We start from the raw sequence: 15,900 nt of genomic DNA, 5'->3' as shown, positions 1-15,900 counted from the left end.
CTGACCCGGATGCTGCTTTGTAAACACGCGAGATAAGATGATGAAATGAAGCAGATGTCAAAAGCATGTGTGTTTTGTAATATTCAGACAAAGTGGACAGGGGAAGCATGGAATGCACTTTGGGTGCAGTTAAGATTCGTCCGTCTCCGGGTTCACTCGCACAGGTGATTGATGTGGCTTTCTTGCCCCAAGCAACTTCATTACAGCATCTTATTTTACAATCAGTAGGGACTCACATCAAAGTGGCGTCCCACATGCAAAATGCCAGCTGAAGTCAATTAATCCAGTAAAATAATGGCTATAAAGAACTGAAGGCTCTGTGTCATTGTATATGTTTTTATGATGGAACCAAGTATTGTAATAACCTTAGTCTTTGTGGTTGTATTATGTGCAACAAATGAAGTTGAAGAGTCACAATTTAAGGATTCAAAAACTTTATGGTCGTATTCACAAGCAGTTTTAGTGTGCACATGCTCATGGATGCTTGTCAAAAATCTTTAACATTACATGGAGTTGTTTTAGTCATGTACAATATAATCCTATTTAAAGACTGTATAGAATGTATAGGCTTGTAGTTTAACATATTCCATTATCTTATTTTGGAATAAAACAAATATAGACTATCAAAATATGAATTGATGGTCAAATTTATGGTCCTTTTTAGGTATTCATATGAACTGAAAGACTTTGTTGTAGCTCCAGTACCAGATGTTTATTATAACTAATATACAGTGGTGCTTGAAAGTTTATAAAACCTTACAAATATAACCCTATATGAACCCAATTATACAAATGACACATAAATATTATACTTGGTCATTTATTTATTGAGAAAAACAAACAATCCAATTTTACACAACTGTGAGTGGCAAAAGTATGAACAAAGGGCATTTCATACAAATATCTAAGCACCACTGTAACTAATCAGAGATATCATTGATGATTAGCTTTTTGCAATGTCTGGCTTATAAAGTATTTAGAATTGAAAGAGATTTAACACTGCAATATACTGTACTATATGAACCCAGGAGTTGCTTTTTTAAGGAAAAAAATGTTTTTGCACCCTCAGACAAAAATTGCGATTACTCGTTTGTGCTATCTCTTCATTACAAGCGCTCCCACAAAACTTTGTGGCACAAAGAACTACGAACTAGTTCATACTGTGATATACTGCAGTCATAAGAGAGCTGTGTGCATTGTGCAGTGTGCATATTAATAAATGTATTTTTATCTCTGTTTTAAATTCTGAGCTTAATGCTTATTTTGCAGCATGAAGCGTTACAGTTATGTATTATGCTGTATTTAGAAAAGAAAATCATGTTTTCTTTGGCTGTAAGCAACTGCAATATAGCTGAATTGACTGTTCAGTGCTTTATCAAAATGTATAGTTATAAAGTAATATTTGATTCAGTTTAATATCAATTTAATATGTGATTAATTTCTGTTACTTGATGCTTGCAAATATGTGCTACATCGTATCAAAAATGACTGTCACGAGTTCAAGAAATGTTCAGTATTTAGATAAAAAAAAATGTAAAAGCCTATTTTGTACTATTACTACAAACTATAGTTTGTCATTTTAATGTGACACAGGCAGTATATTATATTCACACCCTAGTACTTATTAAATAAACAATTCTTGCATGAAACACAAGGTGATATGTACAGTATATGTATATATTTGTATAAAATGTTATTAATATATTTGTACAGCATCATATATAGTAAATATCTATAATGCTATATATAGTTAAATACATTAATAAAAAAAAACTAAATAACAACTTTTGCACAAATCTTTAAATGTAAATGTATATAAAGTTAAATAAATACACACTGGCTCTTAATATTATATACAGGTGTTGTCTCTTATACCATTTAATACTATAAAAATATGAAATATGTCATGTTGGTGTCTACAGACATGTCACTGTCGAATCAAAACTAATGGCTACTCTGTGAATAAAATGCTCCAATTTTCATGTGTGCTCTTGCCAGCTGTTGAATGGAGCCCTTCTTTGTTTGGCTAACATAAACTGTATAATGGCTCCAAGAGGTCCCAGATGGATGGAATGACACTGTGGAATGAATAAAAAAATATCAATTTTTTAACAAGTCAGCAAACCCACTGTGACACACACCAACTATAGTGCACTTTTCATTGCAATTACCACCCACGATTGATGGCAGCACAAGTTAAATCAATGTTCCCTTCACTCTGATCACTGACTACTTCTCTTGTACAATGTGATGCATAAGTTTAATAAAGGAAATAGCAGCTGTTTTGCATTTACGCTCATATACTATAATTGGTGCTGAGGGAACTTTAATTAAATGAATCCGTGATCAAGAACGTGCAAATTATTCACAATTGAAGGATGTGAAAGGAAATTAAATTTAGTAATGCATTTTATTTAGCACATGATTATAAATCATGATAAATGTACTATTTTAATTCCATAATTCTTATTACAATACTATACATCTTGTCATTCTTAATTAGCAACCTATTTTTTTCATTGTTATTTTTTTCATAAGCATTTCAAGTCTGGAGGCACTTAAACTAAACTAAAAAAAAAAAAAGAACAGCCAGAACTGTATTTAGAAGCAAGCATGCTATCATTGTTAACATTGTTTTCTAATAAGTGGTTTGAATATTAATAGCCCCATGGCAGCCACTCTTCTAAAAGGACTTTGTATAGACAAGCTAATTGGCCTTAGGGAATATTTAAAATAAATAGCTAAATATAAGTTAGTTTTTTTATTAAATGGCTGTGCATTATATCACTAAAACCTGTCAATTATGCTTGATATGCAGTGTTCACTCTGTGTCTAAAGAGAATGTGATTGGTTTGTGAAAATGACACAGTGATGTGGATTATTGCATTTGTGATATTTAATTATGTATGTATGCAAATAATTTACCCTTCCATTACCTTAAAGATAAGGACATGATCATTTTTTTCCACTGCCTAATTTTACTGTGAATGGCTCTTGAGGTTGGCGTTGTTCCTGTGTGGGTTTCACATGTCCAGCACTGGAGATTAAATTCAAAATAATTAGAGCAGATTTTTTCCAGTTGCACAAATCCAGACTTTTACACTGGTGTAAGGCACAGGTGGGAAACAGTGCAGCAGACTGTCACATCAGCAAAAGTCCATCATGAACTTTAAAAAGTGTGTTTTTGATGCAGACAGATTCAGAAACTATATCTGACTGTCTGGGCACTAGGTGGTTTTAATAGATACTGAGACAGAGCATGATGCCTGTTCTTACCTGATTGTGATTATGATTCTAATGAATCCCAAAGCCTACCTCTATAGCTCTCTAAGTCCTTAGTGTAGGATTGTATATGAGGAAAGAGATGACAGATTTCACCTACATCATATGGAAAGTAGATTAGGATAACAAATCAGGTTACAGATTTATGCTTCTGATAAACCAGTGAGCCTGGTTTTAATATTGAGATATCACTTTCCATATAGTCCGTGCATTTCAAATGAAAATAGATAACCTATACAGAGTAATTATGGGGTTATTAATGATAATTAAAGCAGTTTGATGCAAATAAATCCCAGATATGTCCTCACATACAAGGAAACATGCCATCCTGCGGTTACAGATGCATCTCTTCTCCATAGCAAATTAGTCAGTGAGTCATCGTTGTGCCACTGCACATTAATGGATTTCTCACAGGAAATGTTCAATGTGCAACAGAAAGCATAGCTTGATATTTTCCATACACCTATATATTTAATCAGATGTCCCCAATTAATTCCGTCCTACTTATATACTATACTTTTATACTATACTTATAGTCTATACTATATTTAGAATCAGGGGTTGAAGTAACAATCACATGAATTCTTATTAATTGAATACCCAGTTTACTGTAACAGTATTTATAGTACAATTCAATAATTAATATTAGTGCTTTAATTGTTTTTCTTAAATAAATTATTTAACTTTAGCTACATCTACATAGTTAAAGAAGAAACCATTTGATCCCAGAAGACTATCAGCCAACAGTACAATTTCTAAATAAATAAATCTCCAATCTCAATAAAGCGGACAAAAGTCTGCATCGATGCAAAATACTTGGTCAGAAGCAGCAGTGTCTGAGACAGTGGAATAAGGATGAATATTTCCAATTTATTTCATATATTTAGTCTCAATGCTTCCAAAGATCTGCAAATTGTGAGTTAAAACACTGTTCAACATCCTACCTGTGAAAACATGTACGAAATGCCAAAAGCTAATTCGCTGAGCTCGACGAGTTAGCAGATCTTTTGAAATGTTATGGTATGGAATATTTGTATTTAAGTTTGGTGATGATTATCTGTTGTATATATCTTAGTACTCCTACAGCCCAGATGTAATAATCAGATTGATAGCTGACTGTGTAGCTAGAAACATTTAAATTTACCACATTTGATCCGGGAATCATTGAAACTTAGCCAGGTAATGCCTCATTTTTTTATTGTGTTTACATTTTAGAGATGTTTGCTTTAGTATTGCTTACTTAACATAACAAAATTGATCAAAATTGCATTCATCAAACAATGGACATTTTTGGATTAGTTGTTACCAATTGTATACAAGTTATTTTACCAGTATAACGTATACTCTCACTTACAGCTGAGAATTTTCTTGGTCGCTACTTTCTACTTTTACACAAGTAAATAATTACAGTAAATTCTTTTAAATTTTTTTTTACTGTTTGTGTAACCTGCTGCAGCTGTAACATAATAATTTCCCTCACGGTATCAATAAAGTTTGTCTGAAAAGTATGGAAAGTAACCCAGTATCTATTATTGAAAACCAGAGATTCCACTGATAGACTGAGTACAGGCAGTAAAAGGGTTTAACTACAAATCCCCAAGTTTCAAAAATCCCTTCTCAACCGCACAAGTGAGCACCTCCCTCCTAACCCCCCTCCAAACCCCCCACCCCCTCAGCTCTCTCTGGATATTATTTTTTCAGATTTCTCAGTAACCTTACTGCTAGCGGATAGTTCTTAAACATTTCCAAAGTGTGTAAATTTTTAATGTTGGTCCAAGCCGGCCTGCAGCTTCAGTGTGTCAGTTTTCCGAGCTCTGAAGTGCTGAGTGCTTAACAATAGTAATATATATACCTGCAGAACCTAGAGAGTAAACTCACAGCAGTTTTCTAAGGCTTCTCAAGTAATAAATTCACCCCAGATTCTAGGTTATTGTTCAGTTTCTCCACTTGATTCTTTATCTTTAGGAAAACAGAGGAGGGAATGAGAGCCAATAGTTAGGAGCAGCCTTGAGAATGTTTTCCTTAAAATGGGCAGAAATGGCTTGTGAACCATAACTAATCTAAGCTTATACAGATACTGGATTTCCTTGTCTGTGTCCTGTCCAATGTATTAGGTATTTTTGTATTGGCTGATTGGGCTGAGGAAGAGATAGAGAAAACTAATTCAGTCATTGATGTTCTGTTAAGGGCTACTATATCCAATAATCAAATTTGTCAAAAAGGCCACATATTAACCAGTGACTTATTTAGAAAGTTTAGTGCTAGTTTAGATTCTCTGCACACCATCTGAATACTGTTGCGAACTAGTCTATAAACAATATATCTATAGTCTCTTAACAATATATCAAAATATTCGATATGTTATGTTTTATATAAAGAATAAAACATGACGTGATATTTTTTATTTATGCTTACCCACCCTGAAGGTAGATGTTTCAAAAACAGCACAACCTAAGTGATTTATTCTTATTCAAATAAAAACACCACGAACATGTTTGTATTTATTAAAGAAGGACAATATTTTAAGATTCATTTATGCTTATGTTTAATGTGCTTGTAATATGGCTGGTAATTCTACAGTAGATATTTGTAAAACAAAAAAATACAGTGTTTGATCTCGATTTTATTTAAGAGGCTGATTTATTATTATTAAGCCAATGTCCTTTTTCAGAGTGACTTACACATGTGCAATTTCAGACTTCCAGGAAAACGTATTATCTTGCTAGATATATAGGTCAGGATTTTAAAATATCATTGAGCTAAAACAATGGTAAAACAAACTTAGTACAGCAATAAAGGAAAACAAAAGTTAATTTAACTACTATCAATTAATTACAAAATAAGAAAAAAATTGAACCCTACATATTACTGAGAAGCTAGCGAATGCTTTTAAACCTTCTAGGCTGAACTGTAGTAGCAAGTATCTGACTGATAGTGCATATTATTTACCTCGCTGCATTAACGGAGCTGCTGTTAAGTGTTTACCCAGCATTAAGTTTCCTGTGGCTATTACTGCACTAAACAGCTGATAATCATACAATTACTGTTTTTTTTTGTTTTTTTTAGATTTTTTGCACTGCTTATCCACTATGCATTTTTGCACTATCCATAACTTGTTTATCACCGCACTACTGTATATTCCACCTATATTTATTCTGTATATACTGTAATATACAACATTCATACTTGTACATCATATATCATGTAATTTGAGCATGTTATCTCCCAACATCTATGCACAATATTTGCACAGTCTCTTCTTTATAACTACATACACATATATTGTTACCTACCGCACCTTATGTACATTATTTACCTTCACCCTTGTACATATGGACTCCATAACCTTATTTATCACACTGCAATTTATTTATTGTAAATAGGCCACTTATGCACTTATCATTAGATGCTAACTGCATTTCATTGGCTCTGTACATGTACCTTGCACAATGACAATAAAATGTAATGTAATGTAATCTAATCTATTATAGTATTTTTCATGCCATTTTAAGCTCTGAATGGCTTACCTACGCTGTATCACCCATCTCAGGCGCTTCCCTCGGTCGAGGCAGGCCTACACTTAGTCCTGAGGATCTGTCATGGCTCAGCCAATGAAATATTTTACTGGCATTACCCATAAATTGTTAAATATTGTTTCAAAGAACATTAGAACCCTAAATCACTGACTGTATTTTTTTTTTTAAATAGTCTTGGGGCTTGTTCTGTTAATGTCTTCATGATTCATAGTACACAGGTTGGCGTAGAGACTTGCAATGCATATATTTGTGATTTACACATTGTGGGTCTTAAATGTTTTGTTTTTTATTTATTTTTATAAATACCTTGCTTGCTTATTCTTTAACAGAATTAAATAAAGATAATAATTATCATGGAAAAACGATAGTGATGATTAAAAAAGTAATTATTGTATTTCTCTATATACATTATAATATACATTTATTATATAGATATAAAACTAAAATCTATATAATTATGCCAATAACTGACTTTTCACAGAAAATGTGTCTGTAAATCAAAATAAAACAGAGGGATTTACAATATTGATACTAGGAATACTAGATAAAAGAGAATGTGAAAAAGTGATTTGCATTGTTACAAAGAAAATCATGTTTCTCAGATCTAACCCTAGATATATGTACCTTTGTCTTTACTTGTTTGAACTGTACTGTATGTAAAGTGCCTTGGCATTTGAATTATCTTTCTAAGGTTTCCTGAAAGAACTCCTGCTTTGTTCTTAGCAGAGCCTTTCTAAATCTCAAAACAAGTCCATAATGCATTGAATGCTATCATTAACCCAAGCCCCAGGATACACTGCACTTGATTTGATTAAGTTACATTTTAATTACACAGGCTAAGTGAGAAAGTTAAATCTCTTTGCCTGTTCCTCTGAGGTCCCATTCACCTTGATGGGGAAGGGGGAAGGCAGATTTTCTGCAAGCCTAAGCTTCCTGATTGGGTTACACAGAGAGAATAATGAGTGCTTTTCTGTTGTCTCAGCCGATCTCGAGTTAAGCTCTTGAGAGCGGGCATTCAATGACGACGTTCTACATTTACATATACATGAGATTTAAAAATAAAGGGGGCCTTTTGGCACTTGGATTAGTTCAGCCTCCTCAGATGGCCAGGCTACCTTTCCGCATCACTAATGCTTCATAGTGGAGCTTGATCCGACAATAAACTTCACGGCCTTTGATCAGGAGTTTAGAGTCAGAATGTCCATTGTAGTGTTAAATGATGGTATTTGCTTGTCGTTAGAGAGAATCCTGCTTCCTAGAATGCTTTTTTGTCAAGATTGTCATATCAGATGATGCGGATTGCACATTTTTATACATTTATTTCACACAGCGTTTACAAGCGATTTGGGTCCATTATGGATGTTGTTCACAGCTGTTGTGTCTGTTTATTCGGCTAACTAGCAACCCAAAATGTCACAATCAAGTAGAAGCAGGTGTGCAGATGGAAGTTCAGTCACACACATGCTGTGTAAAAGTGCTAGAAAATATCTGAACTCCGGAGAACTCATCCTTTAAGCATCTCCTACTTCTCCATTGATGCCACGTCACCTGCTAGGCAAGTCCTGTCAAGATACTGTCACATTTACTGAATCACACAGAAGGTTTTTTTTCTGTTTGCCCTCACAGTGACTCTGTCGTGTAACTAAAATAAAGCGCTGACTCACTGCCAGAATAGATGCATCTGCAAAAGAGACACTGAGGAAATAAAATGGATGGAAACAAATTGCAGACAGATAAATTAATCTGCGCTCGAGGCAATCCATCCTCAGCTGCTGTTTACACAAAAACAACGGTTCTGTCCCAAAGCTAGAGTTGTTTATACGGTTGATTGCATGTTTATTGCTATGTGATTTCTTTTGCCCTGATTCATTGTTTAAATATGCCTGAAAGGGGATTTAAAGACTGAGTTTGAACTGGGGTGGTGGGTGAAAGGGGATTATTAAATCTTCGTTCTGCACATGGTGAGGGCTTGACCCTTTTTATAAAACGGATATTGACCTCTGACCTGTGTGCAATTGATGAAATGGGGGTTCAAGGACACCAGTTTTTCCTTTGTATAAAAGGACATGTGGTGCAGAGAAAATCTAACATTCCATAACATTTTCAGAAGCCCAGATTATAAGTTCCTTTTGTTTTGAAAGGCACATTTAACCAATTCACTTATAATTCTTGCAAAGCATGACTTTGGGTAATTTTACAATTATGCTACCATTTTTTTAAGTCGAAAAGTTTTAAGCAAGTAAAGTGTCCACAGCAACTGTGCAGTTTTTAGGTAAATATCTTTATACAGTGATTAAAAACCTCTGCATCATTTGGGAAATCATATTTTTGTTTGTCTAACCTAAATATCACTAACTTTCCTTGAAATGTAATTATTAGCACACCTTAAAAATTTGTTATTTATCGCTATATTTATATATTTAATTTTTTGTTTTGCAGTAAACTGTAGCCTTGGATGGGATTTTGAATTGCTACATACATGTTTTTAGACATATTGTTGAAAATGTAGAAAAAATAGGAGCTACAAGGGATAAATGACACCACAAAATAAAAAATTGGTATAAGTTAAATGATCTCCAGTTTAATGAGATAGCATGTTTAGCTAGAACATGTTTAGAGGAATCTCTGAATCTCTCTGTTTGAGCTGTAGTGTTGTTTGAGCTCTCAAGATGCTGCTTTATTATACTCACAACAGCCAGGGCTCATTTTCAGTACCATCTCTGGTGATATATATATATAGTCATAGTTGAGCTAACAAGAGCAGACACAAGTGCAGAATGAACTCTAGCACTGATTTGTGCTACAGGCAGCTACAAACACAGCACACATGGCAGGATTTGGACAGTGAATGTAATATGTGCCTGGAGAGCATGTAGGCCATGTCAAAGAGACATCTAGCTATTTCTAGGTGACATGATTGTCTTGTAGGTATCATGGAAATGCTTAATGATCAACATTATTGGCACATAGTGGGCATGCATTGCCTCTACTAGTACAGTGCAAAGTTTGAGTCCTTTAAGCTTATAGTCTTTACCAGACTGCACACATTCACACAGTGGAGGTTTGCACATTTCACAACTAGGCCTTCAGTGGTGTCCTTCCTTAATCAATCCACCTCAATACTATTATGATGATGCCACAACTATAGAAAACATAAATATGCATCGCAAACAGGTATTTCATACAGCGAGAATGAGAATGACATTACTGAAGCAAGAAACCCCGTAAACACAATTCAACAAGTCTCCTTTCACTGCAGCCACAGCTGTGCCAATTATATATATATATATATATATATATATATATATATATATATCATCTTTATCAGAAAAATCTATATTAAACTCATAAAATGATAAAAATATTATCCATCCAGGTTTTCTGGCATTTTTGTAGTACCTTTTTGTTTTCTCCTTAAACCCCTGAGATTGTGGTTTTCCTGGAATTTAAAATGAAAGCAAATTGTGGTTTTGTTCAAATTCTACAGGATACAAAACGAAAAAGTAGAAATGGTTCATGAAAAAGCTTAATAACTGTTTTAAACTGTTTTGACTGAACTTTTTTTACAATGTCCAGGGTTTCTTGACAAGTCCGTCTTGAAAATTTCCTTGCAAGTATATCCATGAGCAAATTAATTTCTTCTTCTCTGTCAGCCACTGGGGAATGAAAAAACAACTACTGCTAAGTAATATATTATGATGTCTCTGACTAGTGCACTCTCTAAACATTCAATCAAAGAATGTGAAAATGCTTAGGTTAATGTACGCCTGCTAGATGGCCCCGGTGTCTCTAATTCAAAATCTGATTGGTTGTAGACAGAAATGGCAAAAATGCACACTTCCTTCACTTAAGTAGAAGTACAGATACTCATATTTTAAAATACTCGAGTAAAAGTTGAACTACTGACTATACTTTTTTTACTCAAGATGAAGTAAAGAAGTTTGGGCTCTGACATATACTTAAGTAAAAATTACCCTTTACTACTACCTGTTTTAGTGTCATGCTGGTAATTAGATGTCACGACATATTAATATTAGGGCTGGCAATTTATTAAAATATTGAATCGTTATTAATCTCATGATGGTCATGAGTTAACTCACGATTAATTACAACATAATTGCACATTTTATCTATATCTATATCCAATTTTTTTATACTCTAATCAGCATGGGCATGGACAATTATTGATGTTTTATGCAAATGCAGGGTTTATTATTCATGAAATCAAACTCAACATAGAGCATGAAGACAAAATATTGTTGGAAATGTTTTAAAGTAATTATGGTGTTTTAATTTCCGTAAATCATCAGGACACCAAACGGAACCTTTGCTATGTTTCCACACGGACGGTTAATGAGGTGATACCAGAGAAACCACCTTTTATAACTTTCATACTGATTACATAATCAGAGACTATTTGAATTTGTTATGTGAATTGGTTTATTTAAACGTAGACTTTTCGAGCTTTTTATACATATATTTATTATGCCTGTGAATCAAATATTCACTGAGATTCAGGGTTTTTTATTTGTGTCTGTGAAGAAAGGAGACAGAGACGGCAGAAAGCGCACCCTGTCTGTTTTTTTATTTTACAAAGCACAGCATTTTGTTGTTATTATGAGTGTGTACAAATACAAGTAAACCCTTTACATATTCGGATAATGTATTTCTCTTATCTGTACAATGAAAAACGACACAAAAATGCCACAAAACGCGCCTGTGCGTTTGTCGACCCCCAAAGGGAAAATTTTGTAAAGGTGGAGCTTATTTTTATATATTTTTTATATAAGCAAAAAAAAGACATTGTGAATAAACGTGTTGCACTGAAGATTTTTAATTTATATTTTCATAAAACATTGTCAAACAAAAATGCATTTCATTAATCGCGCGTTAATAAAACCAGTGCCGTTATAATGTACTAGCATTTTGACAGTCTTAATTGATATATTAATACAAAACTAATTTAAAATGTTGTTACCTAATAAATGTATCCAGGCTGAACAACCACCATATAGAACACAAGCAGAGACAAGAAGACGGTGATCATGTGATCTGGAATGTCTCTGTTGATGTTGCTGATTCCCTCTGTCTCATCCACATCAACCCCATACTTCTTGTTGCCTTCTGACTGCTCATTGTGAGCTTCATAAACTAGTCTACATAAGTTCTGTGTGAGAGCCAGGAAATGATTAAAAAAGCCTGCGCAATGACAGGAAATAGGTTGATGACATTTCACCAAATAGATTAAAACCAAAGTAACAAGCCTTTTTTGGAAGTGGAAAGTTCAGATATTTGTGTAAAAATTCAATGAGTAAAAGTAAAAAGTTGTCCAAAAAATAAATAGTGAAGTAAAGTACTGATACCAGAAAAATCTACTTGAGTACAATAATGAAGTATTTGTACTTCGTTACTTTCCAAATCTGGTTATTGCAACCGTTTCATTGTCATGAAATTTGAGGAATATTTGAAGCTAAACACTAAAGGCGTCCCCCCTTGATTAAAAAACTTCATGGAAGATTTCTCTGACCCTGGCAACAAATAATGGCTAAAATATGACTAAATAGAAAATCCAACATAAACATACACTATTGGAAGCAGCACAACCAAAAGAAAAGCTATAAAATAAAGAGAATAGACTATTAAAGTAAATATTTTGACATTCATATTTAAGTCAGTAATTCACATTAATAAAGATTTCAATTATGATTCCTATTCCATGAAGATTTCTATTATAAAATGTTCATATTGCCTTCTTATTATATTTTCTCATAGTCTGATATTGACTAAATGATGAGGCAGTGTTGTTCATCTGACTAAGAATTTTGTCTTTCCATGTAGTTGTCAGAGGTGTTTTTTTTTTCTAGCTAAAGCTATTGCCTCTATATTATTTTATTATATCTATTGACTATATATTATTTATTATTATGACACTATGTATCGTGTGAAAATTTGTAGCAGATATCATCCTAGTTGGTTGGCCTGCCAATTATCCAAAAATAAATATGTTTGAAATTCTTTGCAATAGTCTATTCTCTTCATTTCATAGCTTTTCTCTTGGTTGTGCTGCTTCCAGTGGTGTATCTTATAGTTTCTATCCAATCATATTTCAGCCATCACTGTATAAGTTACTTTTAGATTCCTATTAATATTCCCAATTGGTGTAAAAAAAAAAAGTGTCTTCTTGAAAACATGGCAGGGCCACAGAAATGAGGTACTGCTATGAAGGTGATTTTATCAAGTCTCTGTGTTCTTCCTCATCTCTGACACTCACATTACACTGGAGTATTTGTCGAGTGAGCAGGCTGTAAAGGCAGAGCTCTCATCATCGACGAGTGTGTTGTCTGGTGCCAACTAAATCTAACACCTCTCTCTCTTTTGGCGCTTGTCTTTTTTTTCCCCAATTGTCTTTCCTCTTCATGTCTTTTTCCTATTACCCAGCCCTTATCCTAGGGTGTGTGTTGATATCTGCTGATTCAGTAAGCAAAGTGGCCTGACCTGGGGGGTGATTAGATATTACAATGACGTCCTACCCGAACAGGAATTGCTCCTCCCCTCCCTAAACAGGAAATGGATAATGGAGGACCTTGACCAAAGCGGAACTGATGATAATGATGAGAATAAAGCATCACACTCTTCCAAACAAACCACCCCTCACTGACACACACACACACACACACACACACACACACACACACACACACACACACACACACATACACACTGACACATACATCATGATAAAGAGTGTATTAGAGTTTGAGGATGTGACGAGGATATTTGAGGATGTTAGGATGTAGTTTTATCTCTTACACTGTAAAAAGGGCAGAAGGGTGGATTTCTGGATCTCCTCCGAGGTGTGTGTGTATGTGTGTCCCCATTTGTGTGTGTATGCAAAGTTGGTCTGAAAAGACCTTGTATGTTCATTAGAATTTGTTATATTTGTTTTCTCTAACACACACATACACATACACATCCTGTCAGTCACACAGCTCTATTGGCACAGCTCTGACTGCCCCTGTCTGTATCTTGTTTCGGGCGCTATTTTTACTGCCCAGCCGCTGAAAGGCCTCGAGATTCAGTGTGTCAGTATCCTCGCTCCTTTTAGTTCCACGCTGCCACATCTTTATTTATTAAGACATCATTTATTCTCAGAGCGCCGATCCTAGACCTGCTTCTGCAAAGGGGTTACTCAGGAACACAGGCCTCGTGCCCAGCCAAAAGACTCAGCTATGTTTGATCAATGTTGTTCAGCCTGCTCTTAACCTCACTATTGTTCTAGGAAGTTTGGCAGGGAAAGAGGGTTTTTGGAGGTGTTGATGTATACGGCCTGTCTCTCATCTCATCGCATCTCCCTTCGACACTTCATTTGGATTTTGTGTAAACAACCAAAATGAGAGTTTGGAGCCGGAGGTTATCAGATGTTTGTGGACATGCTCACGCAAGCAGGAGGTATACATATGTGCAGCAATGAAGAGGATCTACTCGTCATGCTAAAAGGGAAGGAAGGAAGGAAGGAAGGAAGGAAGGAAGGAAGGAAGGAAGGAAGGAAGGAAGGAAGGAAGGAAGGAAGGAAGAAAGGAAGGACGAAAGTGTGTAATTGACAGACAGACAGACAGACAGACAGACAGACAGACAGACAGACAGACAGACAGACAGACAGACAGACCGATAGATCAAAAGAAAGAAAGAAAGAAAGAAAGAAAGAAAAAAAGAAAGAAAGAAAGAAAGAAAGAAAGAAAGAAAGAAAGAAAGAAAGAAAGAAAGAAAGAAAGAAAGAAAGAAAGATCAGAACCACAGAACAAGAAAGAAAGAAAGAAAGAAAGAAAGAAAGAAAGAAAGAAAGAAAAAAAGAAAGAAAGAAAGAAAGAAAGAAAGAAAGAAAGAAAGAAAGAAAGAAAGAAAGAAAGAAAGAAAGAGAAAGAAAGAAAAAGATTAACACCACAAAACAAGAAAGAAAGAAAGAAAGAAAGAAAGAAAGAAAGAAAGAAAGAAAGAAAGAAAGAAAGAAAGATCAACAGCACAGAACGAGAAAGAAAAAGAGAAATAAAGAAAAAAAAGAAAGAAAAAAAAAAGAAAAAAAAAGAAAGGAATAAATGATAAACACTACAAAGAAAGAAATTCTCAATTCTTTTAATGAAATGAAAAAATTCTATTAGAATTGAAGTGTAATAAATAAAGTGGATGTTCGGAATAAAAGCCACAGTCAGAGACAGAGTAACCCAGTAAAAGTATTTGAGACAGAGAGAGCGTCAGACCTGTGCAGAGAGGTTCTTTTGCTTCACTCGTTTACCCCCTCCTCCACCTTCAGCTGCGCTCCCTCCTTTCTCTCCTCCCCTCCCCTCCGCTCTTGTGGATGGTGTAGTTCTCTGCCTTTCCCTCTCAGTCTGCCCGTGCAGTGGACAGGATCAGAAGTGTGTGTTAGAGTGTGTGTGAGTGAGCGAGTGAGTGAGTGAGTGTGAAGCGTGGCTGTTGCAGGATCCATGACAAAGTCTTCGGTCCCTGGACACCGATTCACACTCAGCGCATTTCAGAACCAAAGAGGAATACACCTTCAACCCTAACACACCTCACACCCCCTTATCCTCCCTCCACCTTCCCAACCACATGGAGCCATGTGAGCTCCTGCCTGCCTCACTGGGAATTTGACTCGGATTGCCTCCTGCAGAGACGTTCACAGCTCTGGATCTGCCTCGGGGCGCAGAGAGAGGACAGGAGCCACTGCATAGATCTTCACCCAGTAAGGAAGTACTTGTCCCCAGGTGCTGTGGGCCAGGACCCCCCCGTGGGCTGGAGACCAGCGCTCCAGCACCATGGATTACCTGCTTGGGATTGTAGTCCTGCTAGGCTTGGCGGCTCTGCCCGGGAGAGTGGCCCTGCAGAACCCCAAGAAGAATGTTCCACGTCTGCGGCTCTCTTACAAGGGTGAGTTTTGGGTGAATGTTGCCTATTAGAACTTACAAACAAATTCAGATATATGTATGTATGTATGTATGTATGTATGTATGTATGTATGTATGTATCTATCTATCTATCTATCTATCTATCTATCTATCTATCTATCTATCTATCTATCTATCTATCT

The 15,900-nt window shown here is 35.2% G+C and overlaps 1 protein-coding gene and 1 long non-coding RNA gene across 2 annotated transcripts in view; one reads left to right on the top strand and one right to left on the bottom strand.

Moving 5' to 3' along the window:
• Positions 1-576: 576 nt before the first annotated feature.
• LOC310719302 lies at positions 577-15,125 on the bottom strand. Its single transcript, XR_014531438.1, has 3 exons — positions 15,074-15,125; positions 2,937-3,037; positions 577-2,078 (listed from the first exon to the last, which is right to left on the bottom strand). It is a non-coding gene; the product is annotated as an uncharacterized lncRNA (long non-coding RNA).
• A 78-nt stretch (positions 15,126-15,203) lies between these two features.
• sema3aa (sema domain, immunoglobulin domain (Ig), short basic domain, secreted, (semaphorin) 3Aa) overlaps positions 15,204-15,900 on the top strand; it is a 33,419-nt gene continuing 32,722 nt past the window's right edge. Inside the window, exon 1 of the mRNA XM_083528837.1 lies at positions 15,204-15,740. Within this exon, the coding sequence (XP_083384963.1) occupies positions 15,629-15,740 (112 nt within the window). The 5' untranslated portion in view covers positions 15,204-15,628. The remainder of the gene's footprint in view (positions 15,741-15,900) is intronic.

The sequence above is a fragment of the Silurus aristotelis genome (genome assembly GCF_946808225.1).
Source record: "Silurus aristotelis genome assembly, chromosome: 24".
NCBI lineage: Eukaryota > Metazoa > Chordata > Actinopteri > Siluriformes > Siluridae > Silurus > Silurus aristotelis.
This window is presented reverse-complemented; position numbering and strand designations above follow the sequence as displayed.